The 22,934-nt window shown below is 34.9% G+C and overlaps 1 protein-coding gene across 1 annotated transcript; it reads left to right on the forward strand.

Moving 5' to 3' along the window:
- The first annotated feature begins 2,026 nt into the window (after positions 1-2,026).
- Positions 2,027-22,157, forward strand: LOC108707727 (neuromedin-S-like). Its single transcript, XM_041581193.1, has 9 exons — positions 2,027-2,207; positions 10,105-10,160; positions 12,090-12,140; positions 14,548-14,607; positions 14,710-14,736; positions 14,815-14,862; positions 16,423-16,464; positions 19,349-19,399; positions 21,941-22,157. The coding sequence occupies exons 1-8, from the start codon at positions 2,063-2,065 to the stop codon at positions 19,385-19,387; spliced, it is 468 nt and encodes a 155-aa protein (XP_041437127.1). The 5' UTR covers positions 2,027-2,062; the 3' UTR covers positions 19,388-19,399; positions 21,941-22,157.
- Positions 22,158-22,934: the final 777 nt, after the last annotated feature.

Raw genomic sequence — 22,934 nt, forward strand, 5'->3', positions numbered from 1 at the left:
TGATGTCATCAGTTATAAACAGTGAGTAGTGATGTCATTTCTGTCACATGACAGTTTTTATATAGTTTTATATAGTTTATATAGTTTTTATATGATCATGAAACTCCTCAGTAACTTATAATATCCTTATAATTTACAAGAGGGGGTACTTTAGCTTAGTGAAGTAATTGGTATCACCTCAGCCTTCAGTCTCATGCCTTTTTATAGACAATGAACTATAAATATTGGGGCAAATTCACTAACCTCCGACAATTCGCCAGCGACGGCTTCACTCTCAGCGGAACATTTGCCAGGCGTAGATTCGCCAGGACAACGCTAATTCACTAAAATCTGAAGTTGCGTCCAGGGCGCCCAACGTAAGCGAAGGTGCACCTTCTAGCTAGCATTGCCTAATTTCCATACTGCCGGGAAGTTAAAGTTCAATGGACGTTTTTGTTGCAGCAAATACATTACACTACACAAGCCTGGAAAACCTTAATAAAATAAAATAAAGTTGTTATATTGCCCTACACATGAGCCCAGTGTACAGTTTATGTGCCATATGTTAGGAAATGTAGGGGGGAAGCCGGTTACCCCAAAAAAAATTTACGCTCTTTTTCAGCCTATCACCCTCAAAAAGGAAAAGATGCTAGCGTTTTTTGGGAAAAATTTTCAACTATTATTTTAGGAACTCCTATCTACTCTATTGCACTTCGCCTGGTCTGAGGTCTGAGCAAAGTATTACTACCTTAATAGATGTAAGTTGCTTCTCTCTCTCCATATTAGACAAGCTTAAAACAAATAACTGGCATATTTAATACAATACCTGTCACAGACAGTTGACGGTATTCCTTTAAACTGATGATAGCTTAACAGACCTGACACCACAAAGTCGTCTTTCCAGTCATGTAATGATCACTTGGTCTTCCAAAATGTCAGAAGTGTAATGCCTTACTTGCCCCACTTCCCCAGACTACTGACACTGCATGTATCTAACCTAAGGAAGGTAAAGTCCAGTGCTTCTGGGTGGCATTAATTCACATAACCTGGTGTCGATTTATCCTAAGGTAAGGCTCCAGGATACAGTATACTTGCAAACAATGGAAAGGAACTTCAATTCTTTATCAAGAACGAAAGTCAATAATTGTTTTTGATATAGCTAGGGAGAGTAACATATGCAAATCAGATTGAATAATTATATTTTAAAAAATCACAACTGTTCTACTTTATTCAAGGTATCCCATTTATTTGGACATAACATTTTGGGTTTCCTTTTTAAAAAACTCTCTTTAACAAACCTCTCTATATATCGCTTTATGCTTTAGCATATGACATTTACTGGTGTATCTAAATTATTTAAATATATACTGTTTAGAAAAGAGCTGCCTAATATGTATTCTGTAGCCATTGAGGGATTAAGGGAGCTGTAGTTCAATCACAGCTGGACTTGTGATACGAGAACATTAGAATCTAAGCAGATGATCATTGTGAATTATATTCATTGTCGAATAAGATAGACAAGTTTTTTCCTGTCTCCGTTAAGGAAAATAGTGTATTTTATGATGGGTTGAAAATCAAGTAGCTGTGATGCAGTCCCAAAAAGAATAATCCTTTAATATAATGATCTGAATCAGTTAAAAGGCTACTTCTCAAAGACCCAACTTCCTTATTAGAACAGACACAGAAACGTCATGAAACAGTAGAAGTTAATGAAATCTCTGAAAAATAAAAAAGCTATTACATTTCCTAGGGTACTTATATTGATATTACATAATGTTCATATGCCGCTCTTCCTTTCCACCCCAAAGCCAATGTTCATTATGAAGCTCCCCATTGTGCAATAATATAGATCATCCTTTCTTCCTCACTTACTCAACCCCTAGCTAATCAAGCAACATTGATTTGGGGAGGGATGATGTCTCATAAATAAGAACACAGCACGAGTCTAGGAGAAAAGTCAGTCCCTGCCAGGTGCTGATTGCTTCTTCTCCTAAGGGATACAGTGTTACATTTAAAACGATAGATCAACGTTGTGGCAGAACCAGATGCAGATTTACAGACCTTTCCTTTAGGAGTCTCACTTATGATGCTCAAGCCTTGGACACACAATAGAATCATCTCATCAGAGACAGGGACTCAACTGCCCAAAATGAGTTTTGTAAAAGCTCGTCCTCACTTGCCATTGATGTTTGCCATCTGCTGCCTGAGTACTCTGCATCTCTCCTTAGGTAAGACTGAGAAGATCCTTATGCCAAGTCAGAAAAGTTAGTCAGAAATTATGGTAGCACTAACAGATGTGTGGAAGTGGGTCTAGCTTTATGATATGCCATAATTAGAATAAAATGCTTTTTATATACTGCCACATCATTGTTTTCTTTAGATCACGGATATTCTACATTTTAAATGAAATGCTGAAATCCATTGCTTGAGATTTTCTTAAATTCTTCATATATAGAAAGAATAAAATAGCTTAGGCAGTGAGAGAGTAGGTCAATTAAATTACATGTAATGAGAGGTAAATTTATATTTTATTGGGTATTCATTACTTACACATTTGTAGAACTATATCACCATTCTGATTCACCTGTGTGGTACATTGAATTGTATCTTTGTTTAAAGAAAATAGATGTTTATGCAGAAGTTAAAGGGATGGTTCACCTTTAAGTTAACTTTTAGTATGTTATAGAAATAGCCACTTTTCAATTGGTTTTCATGATTTATTTTTTATAGTTTTTTATTTATTTTTTAGATAGGGTCACCGACCCTATCTAAAAACAAATGGCCTGTAAGGCTACAAATGTTTAGTTATTGCTACTTTCTATTACTCATCTTTCTATTCAGACCTCTCCTATTCCAGTTTCTTATACAAATCAATGAAGTTCCCAAATTCCTATTGTATGTGTCTGCATTGTAATAGGGGTATTCAGCTGTACAACTACCTTGTTTATTATCTTCTTGAGGTTAATGAAATTGTAGTTCTACATCATCTGTAGGGCTGGGAAACTCTCATATTATGCGAAGACGGGGGAGTTTGTTTTCAAAAGAATGTTTCCATCACAGTTTGCCTTTTTACATGGTCCTGCAACATGAGCAGGCAGGTGAAAATAGGAGAATTTTTAAGCACATTAAGTTTACATAATGTATATCTAGTTGAAACTATATTCATACTGTGGGATGCAAGTTGGCAGAAAGTTGACTTGAATTTTACATGTTTTCACTTAAGGGTAGTGAATAATGATAATGAGCCTGAATCAGATTATAAAAATGGTTTATTTCTCCTGATCATTTACTAATAATGTTCACAACTGTAATTGCCTGATAAGTACCGCCAAATCAATTTTACACCTGAGACTTTAATAAATGTAGATTATTGCTTCTATGATAAAAGTCTCAAAAAAATGAAGCAGAAATAAAAACGGTGATTTCACTAGTGTAATAATGTATGACTAATACAGTAAAACCCCACTTTTACATACCTTGGTTTGAAGTTTTCCCTTAATTTTATACTGTTTTTGTGGTCTCACTTATTAATAATACATTTAAATTAGTTAATAATTAATGTTTTCTGTGATTTTACACCAAAATGTTGTCCTGATGCTCATAAAAATGGTTTGTTCTCTGTAAATGTTATTACAGGTATGGGACCTATTATCCAGAATGCTCGGGAACTTGGGCTTTCCGGATAACAGGTCTTTCCGTAATTTGGATCTTCACACTTTAAGACTACTAGAAAATCATGTAAACATTAAATAAACCCAATAGGCTGGTTTTGGTTCCAATAAGGATTAATTTAAACTTAGTTGGGATCAAGTACAAGCTACTGTTTTATTACTATAGAGAAAAAGAAATTTGTTTTTAAAAATGTTAATTATTTTATTATAATGGAGTCTATGGGAGAAGGCTTTCCGTAATTCTGAACTTTCTGGATAACGGGTTTCCGGACAACGGATCCCATACCTGTATTAGTGAAATTTACAGGTTTAAAATACTAACCAGATGCATATCTTCCCATGGTTCTGTCTGTAAACAGTCCAGTCAAATTAGTCTGCAGCACATACAATCATGCACAACTAACTTATTGCTTTAGGTTGTGTATCTGACTGTTACAGATGTCTTGTACATGCCCCCCATAGTGCAACATCAACGCTGCAATGCTTAAGCCTTGTCTTTAACACAGTAAATATTGTATTTCAAAGTAAAACTGGCTCCTGTTCTTATATGCTTTGTGTACTTGAAGAATTTGTTGCTTTAAGAAATTTCCCTGATTTTACAAAACTTACATTTTCGGGTTTAAAAAAAAAACCTTTATTTTATTATTATATATTATTATTCGAGATTTATTATACCCCAACTCTGGAAAAAGCTTGAATCCGAAAATACACCATCTAAAACCTATCAATCATGTAGGCGTCAATGGCAGAAATCCTGTGAACTATTTGTGGAGTTTTTGTCTGAGCGTTTTGCCTAAAAACTCTAATAATTCGAGTGATTCAAGTTTTTTCCCTGTGGAAAACTTGATTAATTTGAGTTTTCAGGTTTCACAACTCGAACTCGCAGAGTTTTTTCTTAAATAAGATACCATTCGAGTTGTGAGTTCATTCGAGGTATAAAAAACTTCAACATTTGACTTTTGATAAATAACCCCCTTAGACAATACAATGACAGATGTTGACACTATATAAAAGTGTTTTTTTTAATAAGACAAAGAACATGTAACAAGCTTCTGCAAAAGGTGTATTGTTTTAGCTTGTTTTTTATAATGTGAACTGAAGTGCAGTTAACATCAGTAGCCTGTAAGTTTTACATTTTTAATGCATATTTAGCTATTCATGTTGCTTAGCTGTTTTAATACAACACATTCTTGCTATAGGCTTCCATTTAGCTTGTCCAGTAATTTTGAAATTACCCAGATTAACTGTTTGTTGCAACACAAAACAAAGCCATTAATAAAGCCAGGCAGGAAACCTGGCTGAAATGTGCCTGTATTTATACTATTGGGTTCATCTACCTGTATATGCACCATTGCAAAGCCCAAGAACATACTCAAAATTTAGCACACTTTGATTCTATTCACAAAGTTACTTTGCTCTCATATGCCCATCACTTATTTTAACTTGTATATTGCACCAATGTGTCTGTGTGGCATAAACTGATGCACTGTGCAAAATGTAAAGTATAGGACACAAGGAGACCTCTGGAATTAACACAATTTCTTGAGCTGCAAATAATTCCAGGATTCCTTTACCCTTTTGCACCTACGCATGCATGTCCAGGGAGTTACACAATAATGACCTTAAATACAGTGTACCATTCACATATGAATGCAATTAACAAAAAACTAGGTGTGCTTCAACTTGTGAGCCATCTACCAAGTGGATGCTAATTTGAATTGTTATTGGTAAAGTGTACACAAGTTGCAGCCCTCAAAGTTCAGGGGGTGACCACCATGATGCTAGAATTCTGGGTAAACAATGCATTGTAAAACACGGTAATTGGCACTTTGCATGAAGTGCTGTTGTAGTAAAATATCCCTAAAACATCCAAATCATGTTATGAACAAAAAAAGAAGCATCACAGGCAGTTTATTTCTAATGGCTGTATATTTTTACCTAATATAAAAACATTATAATATAAAAATGACTGTTTGTCCTCTATGTTAGTGAATTTAAGAGGTTTGAAATACTAGCCAGATGCATATTTTGCCATGATTCTGCTTGTAAAATAGTCAAGTCCAATTAGTCTGCGCCTCTGACAGAGTATGAACAAATTGCTTTAGGGTGTGAATGTGACTGTCAGAGAGGTTTTGTGCATGATGTCCCATAATATAACATTAATCCTGCAATGCTTAACCCTTGTCTTTAACACAGTTAATATTGTATTTCAAAGTAAAACTGAAAAAAAGTTTTGAGTATATGAAGACAAAAGTTGCTTTAACACATATCTCTGATTTTACATTTTCCCAGATTTTACAGTATTTTCTGGTCCCATGAAAAACATAAAATTGTATGAATTGAAAGATACAGATATGGGATCCTTTATCTGGAAATCCGTTATCCAGAAAGCTCCAATTTAAAGAAATGCCATCTCCCATTCACTTGATTTTATCCAAATAATCAAATTTTTAAAAAAAAAAAAAGAAAAAAAAAATTCGGGATGCACCGAATCCACTATTTTGGATTCGGCCGAACCCCCGAATCCTACTTGAAAGATTCGGCCGAACTGAATCTGAACCCTAATTTGCATATGCAAATTAGGGGTGGTAAGGGGAAAACATTTTTTACTTTCTTGTTTAGTGACGAAAAGTCACGCAATTTCCCTCCCCGTCCCTAATTTGCATATGCAAATTAGGATCCGGTTCGGCCTGGCAGAAGGATTCGGCCGAATCCCGAACCGAATCCTGGATTCGGTGCATCCCTTAAAAAAAAAACTTTTACTCTGTAATAAAAAACAGTATTCTGTACTTGATGCAAACTAAGATAAAGTTTATTTAATGTTTACGTGATTTTCTGGTAGACAAGGTATGAAGAGCCGTTATCTGGAAAATCCCAGGTCCTGAGCATTCTGGATAACAGGTCCCATACCTGTACTATACCACAAGACTAGTCAGCAAGTGTTTTATTGTAATGAATGAATGAATCAGTAAGCATACAGTACAGTACCGATGGTTCGCCCAAAAATACAATTTTCCAGGGGTATATCCTGTCTGAAGTCTATTCCCATTCTAAAATGTTTGTGGTTCACGGTTCACCTACTAATGCAAAAAAGTCTGCAAATATTTTTTTTTTAAAAAAATGTAAAACTAAGGATGGCTCCATAGTCTCAGAATAAATGCGATAGTTAAAAATTAGTTAAATGCATTAGTTAAAGTCCAATGATCACAAAGATATTAAGGTAACTATAGAGTGCATAGGTAATACAAATAATGAAATAAACTTTAATCCTCTTTTCAAGAGAATCAGAACTTTTATTACTTACAAGGTTCATTCTCTTGTCCTCTCTTCTTAAAGAGATACTGACACCAGCAATTATGCTTTTTTTACATCTATCATAATATTGGCTTTTTATGCTACTTATAATTTTGCCATAAAGTATTTGCCCAATACATTACCCATCTGACTCCCTGTGTTCATCTATGAGGGGGCTGCCATATTTGTGCAGCAGGAGTCCGTTAGCATTAGAAACTTTAACAAAACAGTCAAGTTTAGAAACTTCAAATAACACTTACAAAAACAAACCTCACAGCAAAAAACATGACAGCATGACCTATAGGTAACTTTTAGGGGCAGATTTATCAAGGGTTGAATTTTGAGTTTATCAACTCCCACGTGTGAATAGAATCAAGCTGCAAATTCGAATCAAATTCGATTCAAGGCTTTTCACCCAAAAAAATTAATTCGAAAATTCACCTCGACCTTTGATAAATCTGCCCCATATGTACATTTATATTTTAAAAAGTAGTTTTTTAGTGTCAGTATCACTTTAAAGGGGCGGTTCTCCACTCAGTTAACTTTTATGATGTTGTAAAATGGTCACTTCTACACAACTTTTCGATTAGTCTTCATTATTTGCATTTATGAAATCACCCATGTTTGCCATGAGGCGCTATTCATTGGTTATGACACTAAAGATAAATTATAATGATGAAAAAAAAGATAAATGATGCTACAGAGATGTTTTTTTAAATCCTTAAATTTTAGGGATTCCTGAAATTGAACAAATGTTGGGAAAGTTTGGCACTCATTAAAAGGTTACAGGGATATGTGTTTTCATTTCCTTTAATATATGTACTATCCTAAAAAAGTTGAAAAAAAGGAATTGACAGTAAACATAGATAGCAACGAAAAAGGACCCCTTTTGTCTCACTGTTGTCTATCATTTTTTAAAGGGATGTGTGTAATTGCTATTTTTTTCTAATTTTTAACTCTATCCTTTTGGCTGTAGAGATTGAGGAAAGAGGGTGGCCAAGTTGTAACTTGCTGTAAGATATTTGACTTTTGTTAAAGGTGTTTTTTTTATATCCTGCCCCTGGTCTTTATGTCATGATTGTTCTAAAATAAGTGGTATTTATTATGGGAAGCCCTACATGTGATTTTTGTGGGTCCAGCCACAAGCTTAAAATATTGCCAAAGCAAAGGAACCATATCTCACTAAATCATGAGTTATATCTGTATCATTTAGTGTTTGTGTGTGCTTAATGCAAAGTTTGCATGTCGAGCCTGCAGTGGAGATCCAATTTTATTAATTGTACAGTTCTCATTCCTTCCTCTGCTTTCTCTTCCGTACCATTCCTCTTACTTCCTGTTTCTGCCTCCTACCTAGGCAGTCTCTCACCCTTAAAGGAGAATTCAACCGTTTTCAAAAAAAACCCTACCCCCTCCCTCCTCCCCCCCAGCATAGCATCCCCCCAGGGAAATGCCCCTAACTTTATACTAACCCCTTGGCACAGATTTAGGCATCGGAGTTCACCGAGTTCCGGGTCTTCGTGTCTTCTTCCGGCGCTTCTGCAATTTCCATCCATTTGGCCCCACGCGCAGTTGTCGCAAACTGGCAAATTGTTCCCACTCAGCTTACAGAAGACCCGGAAGATGGCTGCGTGGAACTCCAATGCCTGGATCTGCGCCGAGGGGCAAGTATAACATAGTATAAACATGCAGATACTACATCATGTATAGAATTAGTTTATCTGAGACATAGGGGCCGATTCACTAAATTCGAGTGAAGGATTCGAAGTAAAAAAACTTCGAATTTCGAAGTATTTTTTGGGCTACTTCGGCCATCGAATGGGCTACTTCGACTACGACTTTGAATCGAAGGATACGAAGTAAAAATCGTTCGAAGCAGAAGCGCCGGAAGAAGACACAAAGCCCCGGAACTCGGTGAACTCCGATGCCTAAATCTGTGCCAAGGGGTTAGTATAAAGTTAGGGGCATTTCCCTGGGGGGATGCTATGCTGGGGGGGAGGAGGGAGGGGTTTTTTTTGAAAACGGCTGAATTCTCCTTTAAGGGTGAGAGACTGCCTGGGTAGGAGGCAGAAACAGGAAGTAAGAGGAATGGCACGAAAGAGAAAGCAGAGGAAGGAATGAGAACTGTACAATTAATAAAAGTGGATCTCCACTGCAGGCTCGACATGCAAGCTTTGCATTAAGCACACACAAACACTAAATGATACAGATATAACTCATGATTTAGGGAGATATGGTTCCTTTGCTTTGGCAATATTTTAAGCTTGTGGCTGGACCCACAAAAATCACATGTAGGGCTTCCCATAATAAATACCACTTATTTTAGAACAAAGCCAATATTATGATAGATGTAAAAAAAGCATAATTGCTGGTGTCAGTATCTCTTTAAGAACAGAGGACAAGAGAATGAACCTTGTAAGTAATAAAAGTTCTGATTCTCTTGAAAAGAGGATTAAAGTTTATTTCATTATTTGTATTTCCTATGCACTCTATAGTTACCTTCATATCTTTGTGATCATTGGACTTTAACTAATGCATTCAACTAATTTTTAACTATCGCATTTATTCTGAGACTATGGAGCCAACCTATTTGCGCTAAATCCTTAGACCTCGATATTCGAAGTCGAAGGATTTCAATTCCTAGTCGAATATCGAGGGTTAATTAACCCTCGATATTCGACCCTTAATGAATCAGCCCCATAATGTTGTACATGTAACTATAACTACTATACTATACTGTAATATATTATTGTAGGCACTTGGCCTTCTGCCTTGTGCTTTTATATGGTTGTGGAACTTCTTGGTAACTTATAATATCTGTATATTTTACAATAGGATAATTAGGATAATCTTACAGCAATGTTCTAATATAATAATAGAAAAAAATGTTTTTAATTTTATTTAAATTACTTTACTATTTGTTCTGGATCTCCTAGTCAGCATTAATGCAGTTGCTTTAGCCCCGTTGATAACATCACCCTAGCAGTAGTGTAAATAACACATTTTGAAAAGAAAAATTCAATAAAGATTTGTCCTTGGAATGAACACTTGTATTTCAAAACAGACAAGCAATATATACCATATTGTTTTAACAGAATACACTTTTTAAGGTGTGAATATTGGAAAAATTTTTGACTGATTTTGTTTTTATCTATGATTAAAGGATTGCCTCAGTCAGTGCAGAATTATATGGAAGGTCTGGATATTCCTGAAAGTAAGGTAAATATTGTTTTGTTCTTTTTCTTTACAATAAAAGCAATATGAAAAAAATGCTTGCAAACTGGGTAATGTTGTCTATACTTATTGTGATTGCATAAGTAAAAAGTACATTTCAGGGCAATGTTACACAGAGCAATTTCAGGCATTTTGGTTGCCACAAGTTTTACATACATAGCCAAAATGCCCCAAATCACCCTGCATTTACTGAACTTGTAAAGCTGGCCAGAGACAAGCAGATTATAGCCTATGTCTTTACCAATCTTCTGACCTGCAACTAACCATTCAGAATAGTAGTGACAATCTCCTACTGATATCGTTAGATACATGCAGAGATCTTATCGTTAGCAGATATAAATCTTTTAACCTGTCCAATCGACTACTACTGATCTTCATGGTATGAAAAATGTCAGGACACTTTACACTCGGTCCGAAAATCGTGCAAGCTGTCGTTTTGTACAATGGTATCTTTAAGTCTATGGCAGCTCCCGTTATGTTCTTCACATAAATAGACTTATTTATCACTATTGGCATACTCATGGAGCTTTCTGTGAGTGCTGGCTCCTATTGTGTTGTATAAAAAGCACAAAATCACTTCATTGCTCTTAAGAAAGTGTTTTTACTGGAGGTTTTATTGCCAATATCATGATAGCAAGAATATGCAACTTGAGACTTGAGGCTGAATTTGACCCTCTCATTGGTTTATATGGGCACCAGCCTGCCTTGGGACTCTAAAGATTTTCTCCTTATTTCATGACAGTTTCAGAATATTGTAAACAATTGATTGTCTTTATACAGGTATGGGACCTGTTATCCAGAATTCTTGGGACCTGGTGTTTTCCGGATAATGGAACTTTCTGTTATTTGGATCTTCATACCTTAAGGGACAGATTAATCAAGGGTCTAATTTATAGTTCATGGGAGTTTGTAAAAACTCCCATAAACTCGAAATTCGAATAAAAAACAAACAATCAAAATGTATCAAAAAATTCGAATTCGAACTCGGGTGAATGGGATTGACCCACAAACTTGAACTGAATTCAAATCGAATTCAAATTGAATTCGATTCGAGTTTTTTCTCAGGAATTGATCCCAGGACGTCGCCCATAGTATAAAACAGCAATTCGGCAGGTTTAAGGTGGCAAATAGTTAAATTCAAATTCTTAACGGGGCAGTATATGATGAATTTCGAAAAATCTAATTTGATTTTTTTTTTAAAAAAAAAATAGAATTTTAAGTATTCGCTAGTCGAATTCCAGTAGAAAAAAACCTCGAAATTTCAAATTCCACAAAAACCTAGAAAAATACAAATTTCAAAATTCGAAAATCGAATTTTCACTTTGATAAATCTACCCTTAAGTGTACCAGAAAATCAAATAAACATTAAATAATCCGAATAGGTTGGTTTTGCTTCCAATAATTATTAATTATATCTGAATCAAATTCATGGTAATGTTTTATTATTACAGAGAAAAAGGAAATCATTTTTCAAAATTTGGATTATTTGGATTAAATGGGGTCTATGGGAGACGACCTTTCTGTAATCCAGAGCTTTCTGGATAACAGGTTTCTGGATAACGGATCCCATACCTGTACTTGCTACAGATAAAAACCAAAACGTTATCCTCATTTCATACTCCAGCTAGAATTCATTATGTATAAATTCACAATATATTCTCTATCAATAAGCAGTAAAACACGAGGACACACTAGATTTATTGTGGGAGCAGTAAAACTGTGGCAAGCAGAAGTTTTTACTAAACAATAATCTTTTCTATATAAAGGTCATACTATACAACTGTCCTTTAATTAAATTCATAATTCCAAATGAAAAAATGTAATGATATGTGATATTAGTGCTTTTACTAAAATAAAAATGTAATTTTATAATTAAAAATCACATTAATGCAATTATATTGTTTTTATTTGAAGAGCCTAGCATTCTGCTTCAGACAACAAATAGCACTACCAGATCAACTTCAGGTATGGCGCTTACTAGTTAAACAATATTTCTGTGAAGTGAAGCGTAAGTATAGAGTGTCTGCACTGAACATTGAAATTATATGTTAAGGTATACACTCATTAGTATCACTAGATCACCTAAATTAAGCTGTTTCTGTGTTCGGTTTATCTTAAACTATTATGTGTAAATATATAAATCTTCAGAAATCAGCCTTGCCAGTGGATAAAGAGACAGTCTATAAAAGATCGGTAGTAAGTCAGAAATCACATACAGTTAACTGTCAAACTAAGTTTAGATACAGTTAGCACAATATGCTGAATGATGATATGGTTACGTGAGCAATATGACCGCCAATATAATAATATCACTGTGTTGCTAGGTGTTTTTTTTTAATGAAGTTTTAGCCACCCTGAATTGTTTTAAATGCACGCTAATAAAGTATGTTTCTAATAAAGTACGTTTCTTTCGCATGAAGGGTTTGTTTCATTTCAAGTGCTAAAGGAGTCATTTATTTCCCTTGTGTTTACCAAACTTTACCAAAAATCTAAATAAGCTACCCTTCTAAGCATAAACATCAAAATGATATTGTTTATTTTCCAGATGAAATCTAGTGGCTTCCATTTAAACCTGGTGCTCCCCTCATACCCCTATGTACGATGAGCCTAATACCTGAATGTGCCAGCTTAAATAAATGTAAAACCATGAGTTTAGTTACCTTTTAAAACTCAGCTTTGGTATTGGTACAGCACAGAATTTCTTTCCCTGAAGCAGTAGCAAGAAGCAGTCAACTTGTGTGATTGATAACTGGATCCTTAGAAATTCTGCAGCAATTCACTCTATATCCAACCTTGTCATCTCTGCTGTGACTGCATGCTGACATCAACATGTAGCCTTTGAGCTGTTGTTAACATGCTTGCAGGAACGTGTTTACTAACAGCCATATGTTTGACATTCTTCACATATGCAGTTTCTGTTCTTATGTATAAATAATGTGCCCCTCTTGCCCCTTTCCACACCAGATGACCAGGCACGCAGTCAATACTTTACACAATAGGGCAAGCATTAGCAATTAGCATTACAAATATGCACCATTACATGCAATTTCTTTTGCTTGAAAACACTAATCTCTGCTTGGCCACACAAATCTGCACACACATAGGAAGAAATGGATTAATCAAACATATGAGTTAAAATCTCCTGCATATATTAATTAATTAAAGGGGTGGTTCACCTTTCAGATGCCTTTTAGTATGAAGTAGAGAGTTATATTAAGAGACAATTTGCAATTGGTTTTATTTTTTTTTATTATTATTTAAGGTTTTTGAGTTATTTGGCTTTTTATTCAGCAGCTCTTCAATTTGCATTTTAAGCAATCTGGTTGTTAGGGTCCCAATTACCCTGCCAACCATGCAATGATTTGAATAAGAGACTGGAATATGTATACGAGAAGCCTGAATAGAAAGGTGAGTAATAAGCAATAAGAATTAATTTGTAGCCTTACAGAGCATTTGCTTTTTAGAAGGTCAGTGACGCCCATTTGAAAGCTGCAAAGAGTCAGAAAAAAAGGCAAATAACTATAAAACTATAAAAAATAAACAATGAAAACTAATTGAAAAGTTGCTTAGAATTGGCCATTCTATAACATACTAAAAGTTACCTTAAAGGTAAACCACCCCTTTAATTAATTAATTAATTAATTAATTAAAAGGATATTTTCAAGTAACACAACTAAAGCACCGTGGCAACTCTTATTATTGAGTAAAGCTGTAAAGGGAGTTCAAATTTGCAAATAAGATATGCAGATAAGTATGTAGAAATATGTATCTGCAACAAAATGGGTATTGGCAGTACAATGGATGGCTAGGGTTTTAAAGTGTGTCTGATAAAAATATCTCAATATCTTATCAATAGTTTTTTTTTTAAATTTGATGGCTATGTCATTTAGAGTTTTTGAGTTTGATGAAATTTATAAAATGTTATTTGAAAAAAAAAAAAAGAATTAACTCTGTACAACGGACATAGTGTAATTCAATCACAATTAAAAGAATTGTGATGGTGTTAAGAGAGATTAGGAATGCAGGTGAAATGTAGCAAAAGTTTCTTATGAAAAAGGAAACGCCTTAAACATAACAAAGCTGCAGGCATTTCCACATGGATAACCATGCATCAATTGCTTGGGCCTGATTCCTATTACTTATGTGCAATACACAACCCTGTTAGTACTACCACCTTATTCAGGCAGTAGTTATAGGATGAAGTCATGTCAACCACACCTTGAACATGCCCTGATACATTGCAAATGCATCCACGTTGACTGTGGTATCCTCTGTTATCACGGTTTATGGTTGAAACTTAGCTTATACCACAAGAGTGTTTTCATGTGAAATAGCCTTACTTTAACAGACTTCAATTGTTTGTGTGTTTCAGATTTCTAGTTTTCTCATGGATCTGTGTAGTTTGATCTACAAAAGAATGAAATTTAAAGAGGTGAGATCAACTGCCAGTTATCAAATTCTTACACAAATAATTGGATTCCACTACTTTTTAAAAAAAACACTCTAAAGGTTTTTTGTTTTCTTATCTTTAAAGGAAAATATCCAAGATACTAACAAAAGAGTAAGTATCAGAACAACACTATGAGTTTCTAAATATTCACCTGTAAAATCAACCAACATTCTTGTGTTATTTTGGCAGTTTTTATTTCAGTATTCCAGACCTCAAACTCCCACAATCAAAACTGGGGTAAGTAATATAAATAAAAAATAAACACAAAATAATAATATAAAATTATGATGCTATTGTTATAAGAGAGAAAGGGATGATAGCACACAATAGGCAAAGGCATAAGTCAAATGATACATATCAAATGCATACAAACAGAAGAATGAGCACTGCAGTTTAGTTTTGGATCCTTATATACACAACCCTGCAAAGTTCACTAGGTTTTCCCCTTAACAACTAATTAGGCTAACTAATGCAACACAAGAAACATACATTCTACAACCCAATCTGTACAGATTCAGATCTACAAATTTTTTTAAAAGAGAATTTAGCTACCATGGGCAGATGAAGATGGCAGGAGTTGTAGATTCAAAATGTAACATTTTTCTACTGGCTAAAGTTCTTTACATAGTTTTCACATACTTTCATTTATAATAATAGATTTAAACACTAACATTACTCCCTGTCATCCCAGAATGGCAGCAGGAAAATCAGAAAACAGTGATCAGTTTGCTAGAATGTGGAACAGGACCTTCATATGGTGGCCACTCCTGCTTACAACTCCTGTCACTACTCTACCCCAGTGAACACATTAAATTGATGTTATTAGCAGAAACAATCTATTTTGTCTGCAGTTGGCTTGGATGCAAAATTCTAGTGATTACTTCAAGTAATTAGCAAATCAGCTTAGCACTGTAGGGAGTATGTGACAAAATGATATATGGCATCTACAGAGTATTACATTGTTTTTTGTTTTGTACAAGCATTATTGAGTGTTTAAGTCACATCAATTAGCTTCAGCTCAGTCTCAATTGAAAAAAAAGTATTATGTTGTTTATATGTTGTTGTGCTCTTTAAAGTGTTTGTTTACTGATTGTACTGATGTGCTTGAGCGGGAAGGGCTTCAGGAAAGGGAATTCTGGGGAATATTATCTGACATGTGCAACATGCAAGCGTTATGCAAACTGTATTATGCATTTCAGTACTCTAGAAAGCATTACCAAGTTGAATAACAGTCCAAAATATGTGTAAACAGAAACAAAATTATTTATATACTCTTATTATTATACTCATCTATATTATTGCACTTATGGTCCTTCCATCTTGTTTGTTAAACTCCTGCTTACACATATTTAGGCCAGATATTCATTTCTTCAAAGCTTCTTGAGTTTTCCTCCACTAGCCCAACCTCCTCCTATAGGTGACCAAGCCAGAAGAAGAAATAACTATTTATTTTAACAACTATATTACTGCTCTCTCCGCAAACAACATTCTGAGCCATGTATGACTAAAAGCAGCAGTTTTTGCCATAAACAGTACATTTGCAGTTCACATGAACTGGAAGCCGCTGTTGGTAGGCACAGGTGTTTTGGTCCCATAGTTCTCACTGAGAGGACTGCAGCAATAAAAAATGTCCATGTGACCATGAGTAGCCATTTTTAATATCGTATAACACTATAAAATACATAAATCCATGGTTTTTGAAGTAATAATCTTATTAATTATAATCCTGCTTAGTCTGAAAGACATTTGGAAAGTTTACATATAAATGAGAACATAATGTATTGTACTTTTTTTTAGGAGAACTCTGCTACTGTTGCAAGACCTTTTTTCCTTTTTAGGGTATGTCTTGTTCACAATATATATATGTATGTATGTTAAATTCATGTCTTATGCTGAGAATCGTTTCTGATAGGGCATACTGTATGTTATTTTATAATGCATTTTGAGCTTGACATTATCCCTACACAACAGAGAAAACAGATGTATCAGCAGGACAGCCATCCCTCTCATGTAAACTTTTATTTGAGTGTAATTTATTTTATGACATATATTTATACAATTACATTATTATAGTGTTCTTTTAAAATACGTAATATATCACATTAAAACATGAGGATCTAATGCATTCCATATCAGTTTTGCCAGCACTTCTTTTCTGTAATAAAACAGGGTCTAATGTTTAAATGTTTTTATCAGATTTAAGGTTTGATAATCCAGATTACAGAAACAACCGTTATCTAGAAAAGCATCAGGGCCAAGCATTTTGGTTAAAAAAATCTTATACCTGTATGACATGAGTGGTAGGGGTATTGTATATAACAGTACAGGTAATTGAAAACATATCACATCAGTCTCCAGTCTTCTTTATTAAGGGTCAAGTTGTGTTTTCGACAAAAATTTGATTTTGATTTTTGGTCAAAATTCACATTCTCGGGTAAAAAACGCAATTTTTTTTTCGAGATTCATTATACCCTGACCCTAGAAATAGCTTGAATTAGCTGAAAACACGAACAATTCTAGTTTTTGGGTTTCACAACTGTAGTTTTTTTTTCCATTCAAGTTTTCAAGAAAACCTTTTGAGTTGTGAGTTCTTTCGAGATATAAAAAACATTCAACCTTAAATAACCCAAAAGGTAAATTTTGTCATATGAAGAATATACAAATTTCTTGCAGTTACCAAGTTTAGGGACTGACTCACAATATACTGTATAAACAGAATACAAATGTCAAGATATAAGGCTGATTACTTAATACATATAATGATGTTAGCATCAGAATTTAAAGGGGAACTCCACACAAACATAACTTTAGCTTTTGGAAAAGTAAACATAATTTCAAGCAACTTTGCAATATACATCAATTAAAAAATATGAATACTTTTCATGATTTTTTAATGGTTTGGAACAGTTCCCTAAGCCTAGCCCCCTACTCTCCTGCTGATCTGTCTGACTACTTGCTGAGCTGGCTGACTACTGTTACTTTGTATAAACAGCCAGCTGTCATTCTGCATCCTCAAAACCTCACAATGCCCTGCACACGTGATTTCAATAAGGAAAGGAACATCACAGTGCAATGAATTGTGGGTTATGTAGTCCTGCATGCTGCCTGTAGCTGTGGAGAAATTTAGTCCCTCCTTCCCTGCCAGGATATTCCTACTTTTTGGAGAAACAGGTAACTGTGATGAGTATATAAGGGGTTTCTGTGTTATGTGGGCCTCTTTATCAAATTTTGTGGACGCCGGAGTTCCCATTTAATAATCAGCCTTGTAGCATCAGCCTATTTCACAGACAAACCTTATTTTCTGCTTGTAAATTTGCGACAACCCCTAAGCTTAGCTTCTCAACAGCTGCTCAGAGCCCAATGAGCATGTGCGTGTTGCAGACACTTTCCAAGATGGTGACCCCCTGTGCTATTGAGATGCTGAAACTTTAGGCTGGTACCATAAGTTCAGTGTGTGAAATATGACATTTTTAAACCATATTCATTTTTAGGGTTTAGTTATCCTTTAAAGGATTTTTCTGTGTATCAAGGATGTACTGGGTTCCAACTTTGCAATGGAATACTATTTAATATTTTAGCATTTTTCCAAGCCATATGTAAAAGCGTGATATAATGTGGCCTTGTGCTATACTATGACCTTGGTAAAATGCTAAAATATGAATACAGGTATGAGACCTGTTATCCAGAATATTCGGGACATGAGGTTTTCCGGATTATGGATCTTTCTATAATTTGAATCTTCATACTTTAAGTATGCTAGAAAATCACGTAAACATTAAATAAACCCAATAAGCTGGTTTTACTTCCAATAATTAATTATATATTAGTTTGGATCAAGTACATGGTACTTTTTTATTATTGCATTTTTATAAATTTGGCTTGTTTGATTATACTGGAGTCTATGGGAGACGGCCTTTCTGTAATTCGGAGCTTTCTGGATAACGGGTTTCCGGATAATGTATCCCATACCTGTATATTAAATATTAATATTGAATATATAATATCTATATATATATATATATATATATATATATATATATATATATATATATATATATATTACATATCTTCCATCTTAATATTTTCATAAATATCAAGTTCAAATTCTACCAAATTGATTTTAGAAAGTATTGTGTATAGGTTTTAGTTATGGTGGATTTCCATTTGCAACAGCACATATATCCACTGTAGATGTCTCTACATCCTACAAGATATATCTAATCTCTTTGTTCCTTAAAGTTTTTAAAAATGTAAAGTTGCTACACATAGCAAACGAATTATGAATGTACACTTCAGCCAGATGCATTTTCTTCCAGTAATAAGAAAAGCATAAGTGTTCAAACATTATATAGTAACTTCTCCGCTATTTAGTTGTTGAGGAGTGGAATTCTGCTGTTTGTATGCACAAATATTAGGGATGCATCAATCCGAATCCTATTTTGCATATGCAATTTAGGGGCGGGGAGGGAAATCCCGTGACTTTTTGTCACAAAACAAGGAAGTAAAAAATGTTTTCCCCTTCCCACTCCTAATTTGCATATGCAAATTCGGATTTGGTTCTGTATTTGGCTGAATCTTTTGTTAAGGACTCAATTAATATATAATTAGTTGCTGTGGGTTAATAAGTTGCTTGGGCAAAGTTGCTTTAACACTAGTAAACGAGCCCTAGCATCCATTGAGCTTAATTTGCAACTGATGTTGTCTTTATTGTCTCCTCCTGCAGCCTAGAAATGGAAGAAAGGTTTCCATAGATGAACATTAACTTAAAATAAAGGTATTAATAAAACAAAAAAAATGCAATTATGAATGTGGTATTTAGACTGAGCTACTTTGGTACAGAACACTGATCATCCTTACAAAATGTTATTAATACATGCCTGTTAATGCTGATAACTGTGTAGGATTTAAAAAGCCAATGTGCAAACAGAAACATTTTTGTAGAAATCAAATTGTTTCTCTATTAGGCAATATGATGAGATAGCCTGACTTTTATCCCAATTGTGGCTAGATTTAGTGCTAATAGCAGTGCTTTTCAACAAATTCAGTATTAGTGTACATTGATAGCAAAGAGAAAGATTCAGCTCCCTGCATAAAAGAGTTTGCATCCCCTTAAAAAGAACCATGAGGAAAATGCTGAACTATTATACTAAAGTAAGGATAAATGCTTGCAAATGTTTCATTTATCTTGTACTTTATTTACTGCCACTTTGACCTTCTTGATTGTTGACTGAGCACAGAGTGTGTTGCATTAACACACACGTATCTAAGCTACTGACTGATTCTATGACATTCTACTGGCCTGTACAATTTACTTGACATTCTGCTGACCTGCACAATTCACCTCGGGGGAATATTTTTATTTTGGTTTCAGTGACAATAGTTCACAATGATGGGCCAATTAACCTATTGATCTAAACATGCTTTCCTAGCTTATGTTATCATAAAGTTAGTGCAAACATCAATAATGTGGTATATTAGAAAATCTCACAACAATCTCAAAGCACTGTACATTTACAAAACTTAAAATAATAGAACAGATAGAAATCACTAAGTTATACAATATAAATCAATAAACATGCATTTAAGTTCAAGATTGGAGACAGTGTTGCACTGAGGTGTATGGGGCCCACCAGGATTACAGCCTTGGGGGCTCCACACCCAATCACCTTTCCAGCTTCTACCAAAGGCGCCCCTCCCCCTGCCAAGTACTGCTTCCCTCAGTTTATTTTTGTGTCTGTGAGTCGGGGCTGGCAGGGGTGTAACAGTGCCCACAGTTCATAGTGGGGGGGAGCAAGCCTGGGTCAGTGGGGCCCATGGGTGCCGGACCCACTGGATATTTTTTTCAGTGTCCCACAGGCCTAGGGTTGCCACCTTTACTGGAAAAAAAATAACGGCCTTCCAATGCATTATATTTTTCCCTATTAATAACATTGGGATCAGCCACAATTTTTCTGCAGTCCCCCAGAATACCAGACACATATGTGTATCTATATATGGCACATGATACAGTCCATATCTCCCAGTGTTTTACACTCCTATGAACTTAGATCTCTGCTATTCCCAACAACACTTTCAATTCATCTCAACTAAAATCTGAAATCTGCCCAGATAATAACATAGTCGTGCTTGTAATATGTTTAGAACTGAGACATCTGCTGGTAGTAAAGAGAACGTGCAAGGATTCTTTGAAAGTCAAAAGGCAGATTTATATATTTTTGATTTTTGTTAGTTAAATCACAAGTAGCAATTTTGTTGTTCGTGTAACCACAAGTATTGGAAGTATGCAAAAGTAATAATTGTAATGATTTAATTTAAAGTAATTAAAGGGGTAAAGTTACCTTAAAATTATTTTTTTTAATTTTAAAATTGTATTGCTATCTTTCTGTTCAGAGTCTCTCATCTTCCAGACTCTCATTAAACAACAGTTTTTTATTAAATAACCATTACAAATAAATAATGCCAAATAATAATTCCATACCATTTCTTCCCCAGCAGGTGGCAAAAGCCAGTGAACTTCAAATCTCCAATTCTTTTAATTGTTTGTTAACCCAGTTGGGGTTCCAATGTCTAATTTTAAAGGCCACTGAAACAAGTTAGGAGTTGCCATACATTGTCTGTGAATGACTGCCTTGTTAGATGCTTTATAGGGCATGAGCCTCATTGATACACTGAGCTGTTGCTGGCCAAACATTACTCTCATTATTCACCCTGATACATGTAATTGCACTATTTAATACATACAGATCACAAAATAAATGTGATGGAAAACAAATAGTGAGACATGACTTAAAAACATTAATAACATAACTCACACTCACAATTAACTACTAGTAGGTACAGAAGTAATCAAGGGTTTAATTAGTCTTCCTTCTCCTGTAAGGCTAAATGCAGCCACCACTTTAATGCCCACATACTACAAACTACTGTGTCATGAACACTTACTTGTTTGATCACATATCATAGCTAGGAAATGGTATTCAATTGAATCTCTATGATGTCCATACCATAATGTCTGCATGACTGTCTTGGGAAATTGTAGCATCACATACTACATTCTCAGGCCTGGATTTGTGGAAAGGCCACCTAGGCCCGGGCCTAGGGTGGCAGGATTTTAGGGGGGCAGCATGCTGCCCAACCACACCCACATTGGTTAAAAAACCCTGGAGATACAATCATTTTTTCAATTTCCCCATTCATGATGAAAATTTGCACAAATAAAGGGGAGGGGACAGGGGCGACGAACTGCAGTGGGCCTAGGGATGCCCTCTATGTAAATCCGGCCCTGTACATTCTATTATTTTCTTTTTTTTTTCAGTACTCGTGGAATACGCATGGGATGAATGAGAACGCAAAACCTCACGCCACAAAAGTGATTTTATAGACACAATGTGCTGTACATGAACAGAAAGTCTTGTTGCATACAATACACTGAAGGTATTTTGTGTGTTTAAAAACTAAATTTGAGAATACCTTTCAAGCAATGTATTGCTTTGTAATTTTAGTTCAAACATTTTTAAAATTAAAAGGATTTACCCAAACGAGTCTGAAATACTTTTATTAGTAACATGCAACCAGATATAGACCTACACAAAGCTAGAGGTACAGGGATAAGTTCTTTGATCTCTACTTCATATGGACAGATGTGTTATATTCTACCATGTTATTTTCTTCTTCTTTAGAAGTAAAGGTAAAGTTTTATGCTAATGTCACACAGTGTTTTTACTGCCATTGTCCTCTGAAACGGAGCATGGTAGATGTGCCCTTGTCCTGTCCTCCTATAATTGCTCCATATATCAGTGAATAAAAACATGTTGTATTTAATGCACATACCCCCATTTGTAATAAAAGGCACTAAGTTTGCCCATGTCCAGTAACCCATTACAACCAATCAGCAGGTAGCATTTACAGGTCTGTAAGTGTTTAAAACCAAACATCTTATTGGTTGCTATGGGTTACTGCTCCTGGGCAAACTTAGTGCCTTATATATCATATAGGGGTATAGACTGGTGAGGGTCTGAAAACCAAGTGCTGATAGGACAAAGAGAATCTTTTCCATCACAGGGCAATGGTGGCGAAAACAACCCATATACCATAGCCCTTGAGGTACAGTAACCAACCAATAATTATCTCCTTGTGTACTGTCCTAGATGAAGCAATATTGAAAATAAACATCTTGTTAAATACACGGTTTGCTGGCAAAGTTTTTGCTAGTTCTCAAACTGTTTTACAAAAAAGGGAGCTATCTTTGTGCAAAGTATTCATGCTAGGACAGGTTTTAAGATCAGTAAGTGAGATGGAAATAGAGTATA

This window comes from Xenopus laevis, chromosome 2L (assembly GCF_017654675.1).
Source record: "Xenopus laevis strain J_2021 chromosome 2L, Xenopus_laevis_v10.1, whole genome shotgun sequence".
Classification (NCBI taxonomy): Eukaryota; Metazoa; Chordata; class Amphibia; order Anura; family Pipidae; genus Xenopus; species Xenopus laevis.

What these genes read in the sequence shown, in the direction of transcription:
- LOC108707727 (XM_041581193.1), top strand. Translation starts at nt 2,063, where the DNA reads ATGATGCTCAAGCCTTGGACACACAATAGAATCATCTCATCAGAGACA. An exon ending in TGGATATTCCTGAAAGTAAG is followed by an intron (nt 10,161 to 12,089) that starts GTAAATATTGTT and finishes TTTTATTTGAAG; the next exon opens with AGCCTAGCATTCTGCTTCAG. An exon ending in TCCAAGATACTAACAAAAGA is followed by an intron (nt 14,737 to 14,814) that starts GTAAGTATCAGA and finishes TTATTTTGGCAG; the next exon opens with TTTTTATTTCAGTATTCCAG.